Source organism: Sesamum indicum, linkage group LG7 (genome assembly GCF_000512975.1).
Source record: "Sesamum indicum cultivar Zhongzhi No. 13 linkage group LG7, S_indicum_v1.0, whole genome shotgun sequence".
Lineage (NCBI taxonomy): Eukaryota > Viridiplantae > Streptophyta > Magnoliopsida > Lamiales > Pedaliaceae > Sesamum > Sesamum indicum.
In genome coordinates, this window is record NC_026151.1 from 3,922,306 (window position 1) to 3,939,601 (window position 17,296).

The following is a 17,296-nucleotide window of genomic DNA, read 5'->3' on the forward strand; positions in this document are numbered from 1 at the left end:
CGGTGGAGAGAAGGGGAAGAAGAAAGAAAGGGGGTTGGTGGGGGAGCAGGGAAGGAAAGCAGTTGGTGGGAGAGTAGGGAACCAAAGCAGTTGGTGGGAGATTTATATATATATATATATATATTATTTAATTTATATATATAACAATTAATATACATATATATTAGTTATTTATTAATATAATTTATTTTTTATAAAATATGAAAATTAAAATTATTACATCTTATATGTATTAATTTTATAAAATTATTGAATTCTTTTTTGTGTTCATTATTATTGTTTTTATATTATTATTTTTGTTTAATTGAATGAAATTTTATTTGAAATTTTTTAAATATTTATATTTATTATCTTAGTTAATGTATTAATATGTTATATATATATATAATATAATTTGAGTCAATCGATCGAACTAGTGTCGCAGTGATTCGATTCAATTACCAATTTGATGTCCGGTCCGTAAACATCAATGATTGGTAGCCTCATTTTGAATTAAATATTTTTTAACAAAATTTATTTAATTTTTTACTTCATTTAATATACACACGTTACGTATATGAAATATGTTTTAAAATATAATATATGATGTTACTCTTATACATAATGTGTATATATGGAATGGAGGAATATATATAGAGAGAGAGGAAATAGCAAAAATAAACAAACAGTTACAAAATGAAAAGAAGAACCAAAATTCTCTTACATACCGAATGCAATACAAATTTCTACATTTTATTTTTTTTTGAGAAATTCTCTTACAAAATGAACCGAAACGGCAAAACTCTGTTTATTTCTTTGACTTTTGACCCGCCGCAAAACAACCGCCACCATGGCGATATCCACGTACGAAATGCGGGCGGCCTTCACAGCCAATTGTCAGCCGGAGAAAGCGGCCGCCGGCGCCACCGTATCCTTCAAAGCCCTCGACCTCAACCTTCACACCTCCATTGCCGGTAATGTTGCCGTCGGCGGCCCCAGCTGGAACGATTTCTCTGTAGCCATCGAGAAACCCGGCCGCTTCACCATTGATTTCCACGTCCCCAAGAAAGTTAGCTCCAATTACTGAACATTCGTCCGTTGTTTATTTTTTTTTTTCGAGGTTTTTTGGTTTATGAATTTCTTGTTGGTCACGGCAGTTGTTGCCTGTTCGTTTAATAAACTATTCTGGAGTAATAAACACACGAATTCATTGAAAAGTGATTCAACACACCGATTTGAAATGTATTGTTGGATATTGGAAATTTTGTTACTGGAAATTTGTTTAGAGAATTGAAGAAATTCATGGAGATGGAGAAGAGTTTTGTGCTGCAGGTGATACTGCTGCCACTGCTCTGTCCTCCCCTGCGATTACTTAGCACCTTGAAGTCGTGTTTGTATTACGTTTTTCTTATTTTCCAGACCGTTTCTTTGTTAGCTGTTAGTTGGGTTAGTTGCAGATATTTTCTCTTCCAATTGTATTTTTACCTGTAAGCTCATACGATTCATATCAGAGAAGAACTACAGCAGCTTGCTCTGTTTTTTTCTCTAGCTATGAGTTCAATACAGTACTTCTCTTTCTGCACAACATTTGAACAAGAATGGGGTTGTCTGAAGATGCAGGGAGGGCGTAGTTGTGATGGTTCCGAAGGATTATGATCACTTTACTGTCCGTTGCCACATTTTTGTTTTATTGAACCTTTATGACGAGTTTGATTTTGTTAATTCGGTCATTTTGCTGTTGCTCATTAGTTTATTCCTCTTGTTTTGATTTTCATTTGCAGGATTATCAGTTTAAATTCTCGCAAAGTCTTAAGCTGGCGAAGAAGCCATTGAATTTGAGTTACACTCATACGAAAAGTGATGGTAGAACGATATTGGATGGCACTTTGGTGATTGACCCAGCAAATAAGGTTTCTGTGAATCATGTGCCGGAAGCTGGGAATGTGATGGTGAAGTATACTTATGTGCATGGACGGTCGACAACAATTGAGCCCAGCTATGATTTTGGGAAGAATTCATGGGGGCTTGCTGTTTCACGCAAGTTGTATGGGGGTGATATGTTGAGGGCTACGTATGAGACATCTAGCAAGACTTTGGGGGCCGAGTGGTCAATGAGTCTGAAGTCGAATGGGTCAATCAAAGTAAGTAACAGTTATTGTTTCGCTATTAGTTCAATCTACCAAGCATTAAGTTTGACAAAGTTGCGCAATGTTTGATTTAGTTCTTTGTGATTCATACATTTAGAAGGATTTGGTGGTGGACCTTCTGTTGCAAAAGCAAATAATAGTAGATTGCTATTTATTTAGGGACCACAACTCTTAGTTCATGTTGAAAATCATTGAGATATTTGAGCAAACTTAGTGGAAAAGTGACGATGGTTAAATAGAATAAATAGCACTAATGCAAGAAGTTATTACTCAAGAGCATTATATGGACAGAAGATTGGATTCTGTTGCATCATCCTGTCAGAATGAGTTAGAACATGCTTGGTTTTATGATTTGTGAGACATGCCATAAATATTTCAACTCTCTAGTGCTTAACCTAAATCAAACGAGAATCGAGAGGATGATAATAGATATTGAGACTCGCAGAGCTGGAGGCAAACCATGCCTTTTTAAGCGTAGCTGGTCCAGATTCTAATAGTAAACACAAAGTTTGTTCATGCCTTTATGTATTCAGCGGTAGTGGACCATTCATGAGTAATCTTGGATTCTCTTGATGGCAAGTTTGTTGTACTCTTCCAGTAATATTCATTGCGAAACTCTGGAGCTTGGCCTACCAAGTACTTACACTCCAAATAACTCATTGTCATATATAACTACTGAGTAGTGACTACTTTCCTAATAGTTAATGATGCAGTTATATGCATCCCTTGCATTTGGTCGTCAATGGTGGATTGACCTTTGCGACTGTTGCTTAGTGCACTCTTGGATAGTTGCAGGGTTCGTGTTTCCTATAAGTTGTTAGTGGGAGTCTTTCAGTTTTGGTGAAGGCAATTTTCACACATATCCAGTGTGTATTTATATCATTCACAAATCGCAATAGTATCAACTAACCAAATAAAAGTCAATTTTGATTTGGGTTAATAACTTATCTACTCATAACTACTTACTAATATCGCCTGCTATATCTCTGCTGTGTTTAACTCAGTTATCATCATTGCAGGTTTCAGCCTCTGTTAATCTGGCAGATGAGCACAAAATGCCAAAACTATATGCTGAGACGACCTGGGACTTTGAAATGCGAGCTCCTTGTGTCTTTGCTCATCGCCGGCAGTGGTTTCAATCTGGCCGAGAAGCTTACGGTTGGAAGAATACACGTCTGCCCATCTATTGAAGATATTTATACTGTTTGCAATGGGCTGGCTGGTAATAATTTGCTGACCTTTTAGCTATTGCAATGTGTTGAATTGACTGTACCTTATACCATTCATAAATTTCCTCGTTCAACTTCTGCATTTTGTCAGGGGAACTTTCACTTTATGTATGTATTTTACTGTCTTTAGAACTCTTTCTTCTTGAAGAAGAGATGAATTCCTCTATCCAACTTTTGGAGCTTTATGGGTACCTTTGAGAACTCAAGTTGATTTATTGTGTTCTGTAGTATGATCACCTGTTCAAGTCATGATCCATCAACTCTATTTGTTAGTTAATGACAAGAAACTCAATTAAAGCTTGATAGTCCTAGCAATTTTTTGAGCATCTAGTGATGCAATAAATGAAATTGATGCCACAATTAGGTAGCCCTGAACAACATCCTTCTGCAACCTATGTAAATCAACAAATTCCATGTGTGTTCTTCCCCAAATTATAGATGAGCTCAAAAGTTGTCAATTTCGTATTCCCAGTGTCCACCTTATAATCAACACAGATCTCATTTGCCAAGTCACTAAAATCATCTAACTTTAACTTGGATAGGGTTTAAAATAATGTAACTTGTATCCAATTTGGGTTGTGTTTAATAAATTCAATTGTATTAGGCAATTAATGAAAAATATTGCCATGGTCGTGAGTTCAATATGAGTTATATATTTAATTAAGTTCAATTTTGTAGGTCCCTAATGAATTATGTTGCGTGATAAATGAATCTCGTATAAAAGTGGCAATAGAACAGGTATGAGGAGGGTTAGGATGGGCTCGAGACCCACCCTCCCAACTCCAGGGAGGATTGGGGACCTGCCCCATCCCGCAAAACATGTCGAGCGAGTTAGACCCGACTCTCTCTCTTTCTCTAAATATTCAATTGTTCAATAAAAATAAAAAAATTAATATATTAATTATAAATAGAATTGTTCATTATCCAAGTCACATATTTAAGTCAAGAAAAAAAAAATCATAATTCATACAACTTTCAAACACAAACTATTCATATCAATACACAATTTACATATTAACAACAACTTTTTTATTTTCGTCGTCGTTAAGTATTGTTAAATTTGGGGTTAGGTCCTCGGGAAGGATAGGAAAATTAGTCAAGCTACATACATTTTTTTTTAAAAACTTATATATATTAAATTAAATCTTTCGGGGCTTGTCCTAATGGACTGGGGATCAGTCCCAATCACTACTGTCCTGATCTTCACTTTTTGGACTCGAATTCACCCCATTAGGAATTAATTTTTCTAGATTCGGATCCAATTTCCACAGCTAATCAATTGCCACAGCTAATCTCATCATATTTATTTTCAATTAATCAATCAAGTATTTTATGTTTATTTTCTTAATTAATATTGATAAATGATATTATTTTTTTAATAAATATTTTGCAATTGAGAAAGAAACTACTAACTCGTGATTATACAAGCATTTTCTCTTAAGAAACTATATAAATATAATATTTTCTAAATAATTACATTTCCATGTGGCTTAAAGAAAAAACATGACGAATCCTAATTTTGATAACTAGTGTTATTTAGGGGTGTTATAGTTTTTTTTTTTTTAAGCTAATTTTAAATTGAATTTCTATTCACAGCTTTATAAAATAAATTTTTAAATCGACATTTTCAAAATCAAAATCAAAAGTACAATTCGGTAAGGTTTCGGTCGATTTAGAGATTTTAACACTTATGACAAAAATAAGAAGTTAAAACTAATAAAATATAACTGAAATAATTAAAATATAATACACAATAATTTAAGAACATACATAGCTAAAGTTTTAAGTGACAAAATATAACAATTTTTGGAATAATTAAAATTAAATACACAATAATTCAATATGTAATACAATTAAAAGTCTTTAAAAACATTTGTGTTTCTAATATTAACTTTTGTATCCATGGAACCCCTTTAGAACATCTCATGTTGTCAGGGGCGAAGTCAAGTCCTGTCGAACCCCAGCGGTCGATAGGGCTTGGCTTTGGCTTGGGTCTATTAATCTTTATATCTAGACTTATCTTGTCTATTAATAAAAATAACAATCAAAATTTACATTAACGTGTTTAAAAAAAATAATTTTCAACATCCTCATTTTTAATCTCTCTAACGGTTAGAACTACACGGTTTCCACTCAATCAATAAGAAAATTTTGTTATTTTGTAATTTTCATCGATGTTAGATTATTTTTCTTACTAAAATTCCTTTTGTTTGTGAATTTCAACCCGTCCTCGTTGTGGGAATAATAATTTGTAAAAATTAATTGTATTTATATTTTTTATTTGTTTAATTTGTAATAATTATTAGAATAATTTAATTTTTTTTTTTTTTGTAGAGGGAGATGAGATTTATTGTTCAATTGATTTGGGTATAAAAATAATTATTATGGTAGCAAGAACTCGAGTTGAATTTTTATGGAAATTTGTCTGTGTTGTTTATCTTTTATTGTACACGTTTTGCTTTTAGTCAATTTATTTAATATGGGATGATTTGAAGTTATTTGTTTAAAAGTTCAGTTAATTGAAATCCTTTTTTTCTTTTTCCCCCAAAATTGAGTTTTTATGAATTTTTGTTGTTTGCAAGTATTATAGTTATACTGCTCTATGTGAGGTTTGGTGTTTTTCTAATAGATTTACTGAAAAATTATGTTTAGTATTTGATTTTATCTAAGATATATATCACTTGATAATCAAATTTTTTTAATTTGTTGATATTAATAAAAGAATTTTTGAAAAATCATATTACATTTGATTAATTTATTAATTTTTTTAACTAAAATATCCTTATAATAAATATACCTTCTCACTTACATTATTGTATGAAGATTGAAGACGTTTAAAGATAGTTTGATCTGAAAATATTTATTTGACCTGCAATAGGTTACTAATAAGTCAATCGATGGTAAATATATATATTTTTTTATAATATTTGCAAAGAGTAAATTGCAACAACCGCCATGAGATTTGATTATAGTTACGAATACCCCCTCGTTGTTTGAAAAATTATAAATACCCCCTAATGTTTGATGAAATTATGTAATCCTTGGATGGAGGTATGAAATTGTCAATTATGCCTTTACTGTAATTTTTTTAAAAAATAAAAATTTATAAAAGAACCGGAAGGAGTGAATGAAAAATTTGAAAAATTATTCACTTAATCACTAAAAAAATTTTAAAAAAATAAATAGGACATTTTAGTCAGTTTACCACAAAAAAATGGATAGAGAACTAATGGAGACTAACGGAATGGGCTAATTATTAGACAATCGAGATCACACATAACCTCCCATTTATTTTTGGAGGTGAGGATCGAGTGGTGTGGAGATTTGACGGAGGGTAGCCTACTACTCAGGCCCTCTACCGATTATTTGATCCCCCTGAGCCGAAAGTAGGATGGTCATTGCTACTTGCGGGCTCGTTGAAGATACCTCGTCGTTCGTTCATTTTATGGCTCCCAATACTTGGGAAACTACCATCTATGGATAAACCATGGCTATCTCATCTTGGAGCGTGCATCTTGTGCGATGAGGGAGCTACGGAATCTCATTCACACTTATTCTTCCGATGCAGATATAGTCGTCAGTGCCTACTTAAAATTCATAGACGGATTCGATTTCACTGGCCCAACAGGGATTGGGCAATGGATATTGAGTGGGCGATGCGGAAATGAAGAGGTAAGCACATTGTCAATATCGCTTACCGTACACTACTTGCAGCATGTGTCTACCACATACGGAGGGAAAGGAACTTGAGGAGATTTGAACACACTGAGCGGACACCAGCCACTTTGAGCATCCTGATCACTGATGATGTCAAACATAGGATTCTGAGTGTCAATTTACCTTCATCAGTCAGTACACGAGCATTGTATAAATTATAGCGTATTCCTTGGGTTAAGGGAGAAACCAATTGAAGAACACATGTTGTACTGTACCATTACTTATATTAATGAAATTTACATTTACCCATAATTATTAGACAACCGTTAAAATTAGGGAGTATTGTAATTTTTCAAAAAAAAGAGGGAATATTCGTAATTATGTCAGATTTAAGAAATTTTCGTTGTAATTTATTCTATTTGCAAATTGAATGAATTTAATTAAAAAATAAATTAATTTATTAAAAAAATAAATATTAAAGATACTAAATGTAATTCTTCGATTCATAAAAAAGTTATGTAATTATACCAAATTTAAGAGAATGGTGTAATTATCTCAATATTTAAGAGCGAAAATAAAAGGAGAAGAAATAGGGTGCGTTGTGCGCTAGCGAATTGCTGTGAGCCGGAGCAATAAGAATGAGAGCTGGGGCATCGGGAACTGGGTTGAACCTCGTGCAATAATTGTAGTACGCTCTTGTCTTATCAGCTGTCAAACGAGATACAACAAAATCCCACCGTAAACAGATCAGCTTCCATTTGCTTACCAAACTCTAGGAAATGATGAAGGCCTCCTTCAAAGCTAGATATGAGCCGGACAAAGCGGCCGCCGCCGCTACCGTATCCGTCAATGCCGGAGACCTCAAATTTCGCGCCTCCATCACCGATGCTACTGTCGTCAACGGCCCCAGCTTGAATGGTTTGTCTTTAGCCGTCGAAAGACCCGGCTTCTTCGTCGTTGACTACAACGTCCCCAAGAAAGTGAGTTCTAATTAGTGAGAATCCTTCTGTTTTTTGAGGTTCTTATTAATTAATAAATCTCTCGTTGATTATTGCAAATGTTACCTCTTCGATTTATAAACTATTTTTGGGTTCTCAAATCACGAATTCACTGGAAATGATTCAATCACACAGATTTGGATTGTATTGTTGGACAGTTGGTCATTGGAAATTTTTTGACTGAAAGTTTGATGAGAGAATAAAGGTTGTCTCAAGATGCAGGCCGGGCGTACTTGTGATGGTTCTGAAGGATTATGACCGCTTTGGTCCACGATGCTACATTGTTGTTCTATTGAAACTTTATGTTGTCTTATATGCTTTCTTTTGATTTTATTAGTTTGGTCATTTTGTTGTTTCTCAATAGTTTGTTTCTCTTGTTTTTACTTTGATTTGCAGGATTTTAGGTTTCAATTCATGAATACTGTTAGGGTGGCAGAGAAGTCATTGAACTTGAGTTACACTCATTTGAAAGGTGATGCTAGGACAATATTGGATGGGACGTTGGTGATTGACTCGGCAAATAAGGTTTCTGTGAATCATGTGCTCGACACTGGGAACACGAAGTTGAAGTATTCTTATTTACACGGAGGGTTGACAACGTTCGAGCCCAGCTATGACTTGGCGAAGAATACATGGGATTTTGCTGTTTCACGCAGGGTGTATGGGGATGATGTGTTCAGGGCTACTTACCAGACATCTAGCAAGAATTTGGGGCTTGAGTGGTCGCGGAGTTCGAAGCTGAATGGGTCGTTTAAGGTAAATGCAGTTATCCATTTTTCTATTGATTGTATTGGATGTGCACTTTATGAGGTATTAAGTCAGACAAAGCTTCCCAGAGTGTCAATTAGTTTTTTGTGATTCATCGTATGAGAAGAATTCAGTGGCGACTCTAGGAAAAGCGAATAATTATAGATTGCTATATAGTTGGTGATCACAACTCTTAGGTCTTGTTGAAAATCATTGCGATGTTTGAACAAACTTAGTGGAAAAGTGATGATAGTTAAATACAATAAATTCCAGTTAAATAGAACTAATGAAAGCAGTTATTATTGTATAGCTTCTTAATAGGAGAGAAGATTGGATCCTATCAGAATGCGTTAAACATGGTATTGCAATTTCGTCTTGGTTTTATGACGTGTTAGAGATGCCTTAAAACTTTTAACACTCTTACAGTCTTACTAGTGCTTAACCAAAAGCAAATAAGAGGATGATCATAGAAATTGAGACTTGCGGAGTTGATAGAGACAAACCATGTCTTGTTAGTGAAGCTGGTTCAAATTCTACTTGTAAACACAAAGTTTCTTCATGCCTTCGTCTAAATATTTGTTTGAAAGTTATTCAACTGTAGTGGACGACAGTTCATGAGTATTCTTGATAGCAAGTCTGTTTTCCTCTTCCAGTAATTTTCAAGCTCTGTGATTATCTGGAGCTTTGCCTACTAGGGATTCAAATTTTTCGAGTCGAGTCGAACATATCATTGTTCAAGCTTGTTTGAATTAGTATCGAACTTAGAAAAATGTGTTTGAATTTGATTTAATTATTGCTCTAATCTAGCTCAAATGATCTTTAATTGGATCAAACATGAGTCAAGCTCAAGTAATTTGATATTTTTAAGTATATATTATTATTTTTGCACTAATCGAAAAAAGCTTGAAAGCTTATCGAACAAAAAAATTTGTTCAGGTTTGGTTTGTTAAGTCCAATAAATCAAATTCCAACAAGATTTTTTCGATTGATTTCAGTCGAGTATTGGGTAATTTGATTTGGTTTTCAGCCCTATTGCCTACCATCTACTTACCTTCCAATTAACTCATTGATCATTACTATATGTAACTACTGAGCAGTGACTACTCTCCTAATAGTTAATGATCATGTAACTGTATCCTTTGCAATTGGTTGTTAATGGTGGATAGACTCTTAAGTATTGTTGCTTAATACACCCTTAGACAGCTGCACAATTTGTGTTTCCTATAAGTTGTTAGTGAGAGTGTTTCAGTGGGTGCAGGCAATTTGCAAACTTATTCCAAAATTCCCAGCTTCTCGTTTATATCCTTCACAAATCACAATTGCATTAACTAAGCAAATAAAAGTTGATTTTGATTTGGGTTAATAGCTTATTTACTCCTAGCTTCTTACTAGTATCGTCAACTATATCTGTGCTCTGTTTAACTTGATATCATCTTTGCAGATTTTAGCATCCGTCAATCTGGCAGACGAGCAAAAAATGCCAAAATTATGTGCTGAAACAACCTGGGACTTTGAAATGTGATCTTCTTTCTTCAACGGCTGCAGTTGTTTCAATCTGGTCAAAAATCTTGTATTCGAAAGAGTATACTTTTAGTGTTGATACTTATACTGTTTGATTTTGCAATGAGCTAGCTGACAATATATTGCTGACTTTTAGCCATTGCAATCTGTTGAATTTATCATCATCTCATATGCCATTCATAAATTTCCTCTTACAACTTGTGCAACTTGTCCCATCCTGTATTGTCCTAGCTTCCCATTGTCTCAGGTTATATGTTCTAATAGCTAAATCCCTTCCCTTGTCACAAACTTAGACGTGCGTTGCTTGTGAGACGTAGTTTTTCCTTTTACTTCTCCATTGCATTAAAACTGGAATTTGTATAAAATAATATCTACTTAATTATATTATTCTTTTCTCCCCAATCCTAAATTTATAGAATTGTAAATTACATTTTACATTAATTAGTCTACCATGACATCATAATTAATTATTTACACTTCCCCAACCTTTTAGGGTGATGTATTCACGTAACAAGTAGTACATACTGGATGTTACTTTACTTAAATGTCATACATTTTGTCATGCAATAAAAAAGGTAGTCCTTGATTTTCAATGATCATACTAATATTTGATAGTTAACCTATAATATTTTATATTAACGATGCTGTCACGCCACCCATAAACTCAATAACTTATATATTTTTTAGTGGAACACTTTTAAATAAAGCTACGTGGCTCCTGCCATGGCATAGAATATCTCTCATCTCATGCTCTTATTGCTTTGCACATTGTATCATATGTTACAGAGTAAGTTAAAGTGGCCTTTTTCGAGTCTTTAACATAATTATAAATATTTTTTCATATTTTGTAAAATTATAAATACGTCTATTTTCGTTGAATTTTTCATTCATTTTTTATGGTGAACTAACTAAAGTGTCATTTTGGATTCTAAATTTCAATTTTACATATTTTAAATTTATTTATAGATTAATATGCCCTATGGATTATTTATTTTATCATTCTCGAATGTTTGTATATTTTTCAAATGTTTTTTTTTTAAAAAAAACGAGGGTAAAGGCTACATAATTTTATTTTTTTATTTAGAGGGATGTTTATAATTTTCAAATAACGAATGGTTATTCATAATTATGTAAAATCTCATGAAAAATAACTATAGTTTACTCTTTACAGGAGGTTAGATTAAAATACACGACCACCTTATTGCCTTTTGCAAAAGTAGAGCTACAACTCATGAGGTTATAATTATAATTATAACCATACTTCATATTCAAAAACAAAACTTATAAAGATACCATAAGAAGAATATTTCGTCACTACTCATCAGAAGTTGTAATTGTAATTTTACAAAAAAATATGAATATTTATGTAATTTTACGTAATTCGAGAGGTGTCAATGTAATTTACCTATAATATAATAACCATTGGAGTTGTCCTTGTGTCTCCCTTGATATTGATTTTATCCCAGTATAAATGACTTTTTACCCTTTGGTTTTGGAGTTCCAAGTAATATCTTATGTGCTTAAGGTGTTGCTTGCTAATTGTTTACAACTTCAGGGGAACTAATGTAATTACACAAAAGTTATGGGCACAAAGTGAACCCCCCCGGAAAGAATGTTGCCGTCTTCGCAAAATGCTTAAAACTTTTCGCGGCTAAACTTACCGCTATTTCCTCAAAATTTGAACCAATTGCCGCCTAAACCCTATCCCCTCAAATTGCCCTTAGTGTATCTGCTCACTTCAGATCCAAATCCAAACCCAAACCGCTCCCTTAATTTCCTCTTCGAATCCGGACATCTGGAAGATGGATAGCGACGACGATTATCAGTCCTTCTCACTGCCGAAGGAGCCCTCGCCGCAAGTCCACCATCGGCGGCTCAAGCGCTTGAAGAAATCCAATTCAAAACCCTTGAAGGATCTGTTGCCCGACCCGATCGATGACCCTCTTTTGTTTCCACAAGTTGATTTCGCTAGACTGGAAGCCTTGGAGAATGATTCGGAGTTCCCAGAGTTTAATGACTTAAATTCGAGTGAAGAACTAGTTTTATCTCAAGAATCACTGTCTCTTGGCATTCGTAATGAGAATGAGACGGAGAACGAGGAAAAAATGGAATGTCGGTCCGATGTGGAGGTTAAGAAAACTAAGAGGATGTTGGAGTTTGATGGTGATGCGGCTGAAGTTCATGGGAATGGAAGGGCAGTTGAAGAAGCCAGCGTAGGTTTTGAGCAGGGAGAGAACGAGAAGGAAAGATTTGGTGAAGAGGATTTGTTTGAGGAAAAGGAAGATGATAAGAAGAAGAAGGAAGATGAGAAGAAGAAGAAAAGGAGAGTCAAGAGTGATAGTGGTGAGTTGAAAGCCAACGTACGAGGTTCTAATAAAAGGAGAGAGGAGAAGGTATCGATATCTGTACATCGTTCATTCAATTTACCAGCTTATGATTGGATTCTGATCTGTTGTTTTGGGGATCCACAGGAAAGAAAGGCGTACCTAAAGGAACTTCATGCTGAATCTCAGAGAGTATTACGGGGTTCGTCTTTCACATTTTGTTGCTGTTTTAATTTACCGTTACATCTTTGTGCACTTCTGAAGGTGTTTTTGGTTAATGTTTGGCCGATTAGAAACTAGAGATGCATCATTTAAACCCATGCCAGTGGTGCAGAAGCCTATTTCATCAGTTCTTGAGAAAATTCGGAAGCGAAAGCTTGAAATCTCAAGAAAGTGGGTAGTTTGCTATCTTCTGCTGTGTTCTGTGGTTATACTCTCAATGAATGATTGTTGTGAACTAGTATAAGTTGTTTGTTGGTTGCAGAATGATGGTTGTAAATGACAGGAGTTATGGTTATGAGGAGAACAGCCGGCCAAGTGACAAGATGTTGGTCCTTGATGTCTCTATTGAAGAGAGGGGGGAAGAGAATGTGGAGATAATAGTGGAAAAGGAGACAATTGCTCCTTTAGATGGAGACATTAGTTTAGCTGCTTCTGGCTCGAATGAATTCAAAGATGCTGCCAAGCAGACTATCCATGCAAATGATCAAAATCAAGTGGTATGTATATTGCATGATGTATTTTTATATTGCTTATTATTCTTATAATTCAAATGCTTGTGGAGTGCTACTGTTTCTGTGACTTAAGATAGAAAACACAATGATACGAGTAGGGAAAAATGGACTTGGGAATTATTTGGCTCTTGGAAACATGGCCCTTTTACTTTGATTAATTTGTTTCTCGAATGAGTAATTATTCTTAGCACTTTGCTGCAGTCACCAAATGAAGAACCTATATCTGCATTTCCAGCAGCAGCGCCAGTGCATACTCAGGTTACCTCCTAAATGTCTTTGTATGCAGAAGCTGGTTATATGCTGATTTATTGGTTCAAACGATTTAAAATGCTTAGCAACTTAATACCTGCAGGATCTTGAACCAAATAGTGCTAAATCTGAACAGACTGATGAACAACTGAAGAGTCCTTCAGATGAAGATTTTGCTCCATATTCACTTGCTATGGACCTGCAGTTTGATTCTGTTTCTGTGGGTGACAGGTAGCTTTTTGGGACTTCTCCTTTACGTTGCAGTTTCTAGACCTTTAGGTTTGGTGAACTGTCTGCTATTGTCTAGAATTACCAAGCATAATAACTGCCTCTGTTTGTCTAAAGCACATCTTTATTTTCATCTTCTCTAGATGAACTCAAATACTGAATAGTTATGATGTTGATATTAGTTAAAGAACTTATTTTTGTTTTACAATGTTAATGATCGCCATTTCAATTTCCAGTTCGTCAGATGAGGAGGACAATGATAAAGAGAATGTTGATCCTCATCCTCTTGGAATTGCTGATGGTAACTCTTCTCCAAAAGGTGATCCTGTAAAGGATTTTGTTGATGATGAAGCTGAGGAAGAAGATGACAGTGATAACGATCTTCGCTTCCAAGACAATGAAGAAGATGAGAATATTGAAGATTTGGAGGAACTTAATGATATTATAGCAACTGAGTATGAAGAAAGACCCACTGATAATGAAAGGCGCAATGAACTTCATCAGAAGTGGCTTGAGCAACAAGATGCGGCAGGAACTGATCATTTAATGCAGAGATTGAAATGTGGTTCGGTACTCAAAGACACATTTTTGTCTGACAAGGAGCCTGAAATTGATGATGATGACGACGAATTTGATGATGAAGCCAAAGAAGACTTTTTGCCACAGAATTCTGCCCGAGTAAATACTAGAAAAGCCAAGCAGATAATTCTACAGTTGCTTCCTGACAAAGAAGATGCATATTTATCTGATGATGATGATGACACACAAAGGCGACTTGCACAATGTCTCCTTATGAGAAAAGTGAGTTGCTTTTGCACTTGACATAACATAAAGTTTCCTTACTGCATCTTGCGGTGTAACTTTTTAATTGCCATTTGGTTTTAGTTTAATTTGTTCAACAAATGCTATTAACTTGAACAGGAAGAGCAGGCCACATTAGTGTCACCTGCTGATGATGAAAGTTGCAGGGAAGTCTTTGGTCTTATTAAGAAGCTGAATATTGTTTCTGACAATAAGAGAAAACCGAAAGCATTTTGTAAGACATTCTATTATAATGGTGTATATTACATGTTCTTCCTTTGTCCTGTTCCTTATTGTTCCGTTGAATTGCAGCAGCCTTTGACTCAGTACTTAAAGGGGGAAATAACAATAACTCTTCAAAGGTAATATCTGTTGCACATGAATGATATAGTTAATGGTTTGTACTATTTATTTTTTAATCTGCTTTCCTTCACCTGCATAAATTTATTTTAGCGACTAAGAGTGGCCTCTGTAATGTAATTCAGTTTGTAGTGTTATATTCTTGAATATGAAAGATGCATTTGTTAGGCCTGTAGAGAAATTGTTTGTTTAGTTTTCGAGCATTTTCACAATTTCACTGCTGATGTGAAATAATATTACCCGTTGTTCAATTTTAGCAATTTTCTTCTGCATGCCAGTTACTGTAATCTAGTATTTTTTGTTCTACAACATCTTTATGATGAGGTTTTTACTGGAAAATGTCATTATATTTGGACCTCAAGAAACTTGAAGTAGTTTTCTAATGTTACTTGCAGTCATCTTTCCTTGGACGAGTAACGAATCATCAGATTCCATCATCTCATAAGCAAGGGTCGGGAACATTTCGATCTTTTATTTTTGGAAGGGACGACAGTAACAGCCGGAGTTCCATATCAATGTCTGAGGATTCTTCAGATACAGTGAGTCTTTCCTTCATGAAAAACTGAATTATTATAGCAGAGTTTATACATCAGTTTGTAGGTGATGTAATGCAGTGATTGATAGCATGGCTTAGATTGCATTATTCACTATTCTTTATTCGGCTAAAACTTCATTAGTGATGTCATTTTCTTGGGAGTGCTACTTGTGTTCCTCTTCTGCTTTCCAAAACCAGTACACTTACTACAGCCCAGTAGGAGTAAGAGATGCCCCATTTTTTCATGCAGGTATCTAAAGAAATTCGGCCCACCAGAGCTGTTACTGCAAAATACAGCAATACGCAGACCAAAATGAGCAATCAAACTACAGATGCTGCTGCTGAAACAGTATCCAGAACTTCATTGCTGGAGATTTTGAAACGATCGTCAGCACAATCCCGACTCTGTAATCAAGAAACTACGGTAGATCTCACAAAGAGTATTTTTGCTTTTCGCGCTCCAAAAAAGCCAACAAAGATAGAAGGAAGGAGCTGACTCTCCAACTTGTCAAACCTCAAGCAGCTAATTGGTCAAGGCGTTGAACAGGTACAGGAGATGGAGATGCCACTTCCATTAATGTGATGCAAATTATTCAAGTTGAGATAATTTAGCTCAGTGTACATTGTCTTGGAGAAGCAACAGCCTAGTCTCCATCAGATTCTCTCTCGGCTCCCACATTGGGCCTAGTATACGAGTTGCTGTTATTTCATTCTTCTTGTGCAGGACATCAACACTCACCTCCGTCAGGTTATGATATGTTATTATATTTTGACTCCATCAATAGGCTTTTTGTGGGTCAAGAATATGCTTTATACAATCAACTTGATGTCCTTGGTTCGAATCGTCTAATGCTGGTCCACTTGCGTCTGATTCCTAATTTTGATTGCTTGTAGGCTTCGAGCATTCGTACTACTACTACCTCTATTATTATTATTATTTCAAACCTTTGATTACTTCAGCTGAGATGTTGACTTTACCTTGCAACAGTCTTCTTTCCCCTGAAAAAACTAGCCAAAAAAATGATAAACGGTCATACTCATTGATACGATCAAGTTTATTTTGAGTTTTTAGTACATTCTGTTCAATAATTTATTAAACTTGGATCCAATTTTCTTGATAATAATAATTAGTGTGAAAGGTTAAGAGGCAAACAAAATTTGTTGGAGGTGAATGCGCTAACGCGAGACCTGGTATGAAATCTTAGGTCACGTAGCATCCGCACAGACAACCGCCGCTTCTCCACTTTATTTCTACCCAAATTTGAAAATACTTCTGCTGCATACATCCCACCATCTAATATATATATATATATATATATGATTAATTATACTCATACTCCCTTCTAAAACTAAAAATTATACATTTTTCTTAAAAAAAATTAAAATTATACTTACATTCATTTTGAAAATTTACTGCTTATATTGATCCATTTTCCTTAGGGTTTATATGAAAAATATTGATATTAGGAAAAGAACTATACAATTGTTTAATTTAGTCTTTTATTTAACATTCTCATATTATTTTATGTTTATAAGTATACTCTCAACATTTTTCATCTAAAGTCCAAACTTTAATAGAGAATGGTTAGGTATAAAAGGAGAATTTTTAAAAGAAATGTAAGGATTTTTTTGAAAAATAATATAATTTTATATTTTTAAAGGAAATTTAAATGTAATTAAGGCTGAGGTGAAGTTAACCAGAAATTGAGCATATATAGATTGGTGTGGGGTGCTTAACAAGTTAAATTTTGGTTATATTCCCACTCATCCTTCCATTCTTTACCCCC

At 34.5% G+C, this 17,296-nt stretch overlaps 3 protein-coding genes across 5 annotated transcripts; all 3 read left to right on the top strand.

Moving 5' to 3' along the window:
- LOC105166159 (outer envelope pore protein 24A, chloroplastic) lies at nucleotides 707–3,536 on the top strand. The gene is made up of 3 exons (XM_011085402.2): nucleotides 707–1,048; nucleotides 1,761–2,120; nucleotides 3,146–3,536. The coding sequence occupies exons 1-3, from the start codon at nucleotides 830–832 to the stop codon at nucleotides 3,314–3,316; spliced, it is 750 nt and encodes a 249-aa protein (XP_011083704.1). The 5' UTR covers nucleotides 707–829; the 3' UTR covers nucleotides 3,317–3,536.
- Nucleotides 7,648–10,475, top strand: LOC105166160 (outer envelope pore protein 24A, chloroplastic). The gene is made up of 3 exons (XM_011085403.2): nucleotides 7,648–7,992; nucleotides 8,407–8,766; nucleotides 10,199–10,475. Exons 1-3 carry the CDS (start codon nucleotides 7,792–7,794, stop codon nucleotides 10,277–10,279), a joined length of 642 nt encoding a protein of 213 aa, XP_011083705.1. The 5' UTR covers nucleotides 7,648–7,791; the 3' UTR covers nucleotides 10,280–10,475.
- LOC105166161 (transcriptional regulator ATRX) lies at nucleotides 11,911–16,456 on the top strand. Of its 3 annotated transcripts, none has more exons than XM_011085405.2 (11): nucleotides 11,911–12,671; nucleotides 12,750–12,804; nucleotides 12,896–12,995; nucleotides 13,108–13,321; nucleotides 13,538–13,594; nucleotides 13,689–13,816; nucleotides 14,050–14,614; nucleotides 14,735–14,849; nucleotides 14,927–14,976; nucleotides 15,370–15,513; nucleotides 15,760–16,456. In XM_011085405.2, exons 1-11 carry the CDS (start codon nucleotides 12,081–12,083, stop codon nucleotides 16,003–16,005), a joined length of 2,265 nt encoding a protein of 754 aa, XP_011083707.1. In that variant the 5' UTR covers nucleotides 11,911–12,080; the 3' UTR covers nucleotides 16,006–16,456. The 3 variants fall into 3 exon arrangements, with proteins under 3 accessions (XP_011083707.1, XP_020550955.1, XP_011083706.1); XM_020695296.1 differs by having other exon boundaries at nucleotides 11,923–12,671; nucleotides 13,087–13,321; nucleotides 14,930–14,976; XM_011085404.2 differs by having other exon boundaries at nucleotides 11,925–12,671; nucleotides 13,087–13,321.

Excerpts from the sequence above, each read along its gene's own strand:
- LOC105166159 (XM_011085402.2), top strand. The coding sequence starts at position 830 with ATGGCGATATCCACGTACGAAATGCGGGCGGCCTTCACAGCCAATTGT. Across the intron at positions 1,049-1,760 it reads ATTTCCACGTCCCCAAGAAA|GATTATCAGTTTAAATTCTC; the intron begins GTTAGCTCCAAT and ends TTTCATTTGCAG. Across the intron at positions 2,121-3,145 it reads AGTCGAATGGGTCAATCAAA|GTTTCAGCCTCTGTTAATCT; the intron begins GTAAGTAACAGT and ends TCATCATTGCAG.
- LOC105166160 (XM_011085403.2), top strand. The coding sequence starts at position 7,792 with ATGATGAAGGCCTCCTTCAAAGCTAGATATGAGCCGGACAAAGCGGCC. Across the intron at positions 7,993-8,406 it reads ACTACAACGTCCCCAAGAAA|GATTTTAGGTTTCAATTCAT; the intron begins GTGAGTTCTAAT and ends TTTGATTTGCAG. Across the intron at positions 8,767-10,198 it reads AGCTGAATGGGTCGTTTAAG|ATTTTAGCATCCGTCAATCT; the intron begins GTAAATGCAGTT and ends TCATCTTTGCAG.
- LOC105166161 (XM_011085404.2), top strand. The coding sequence starts at position 12,081 with ATGGATAGCGACGACGATTATCAGTCCTTCTCACTGCCGAAGGAGCCC. Across the intron at positions 13,322-13,537 it reads CAAATGATCAAAATCAAGTG|TCACCAAATGAAGAACCTAT; the intron begins GTATGTATATTG and ends ACTTTGCTGCAG. Across the intron at positions 13,817-14,049 it reads TCTGTTTCTGTGGGTGACAG|TTCGTCAGATGAGGAGGACA; the intron begins GTAGCTTTTTGG and ends TTCAATTTCCAG.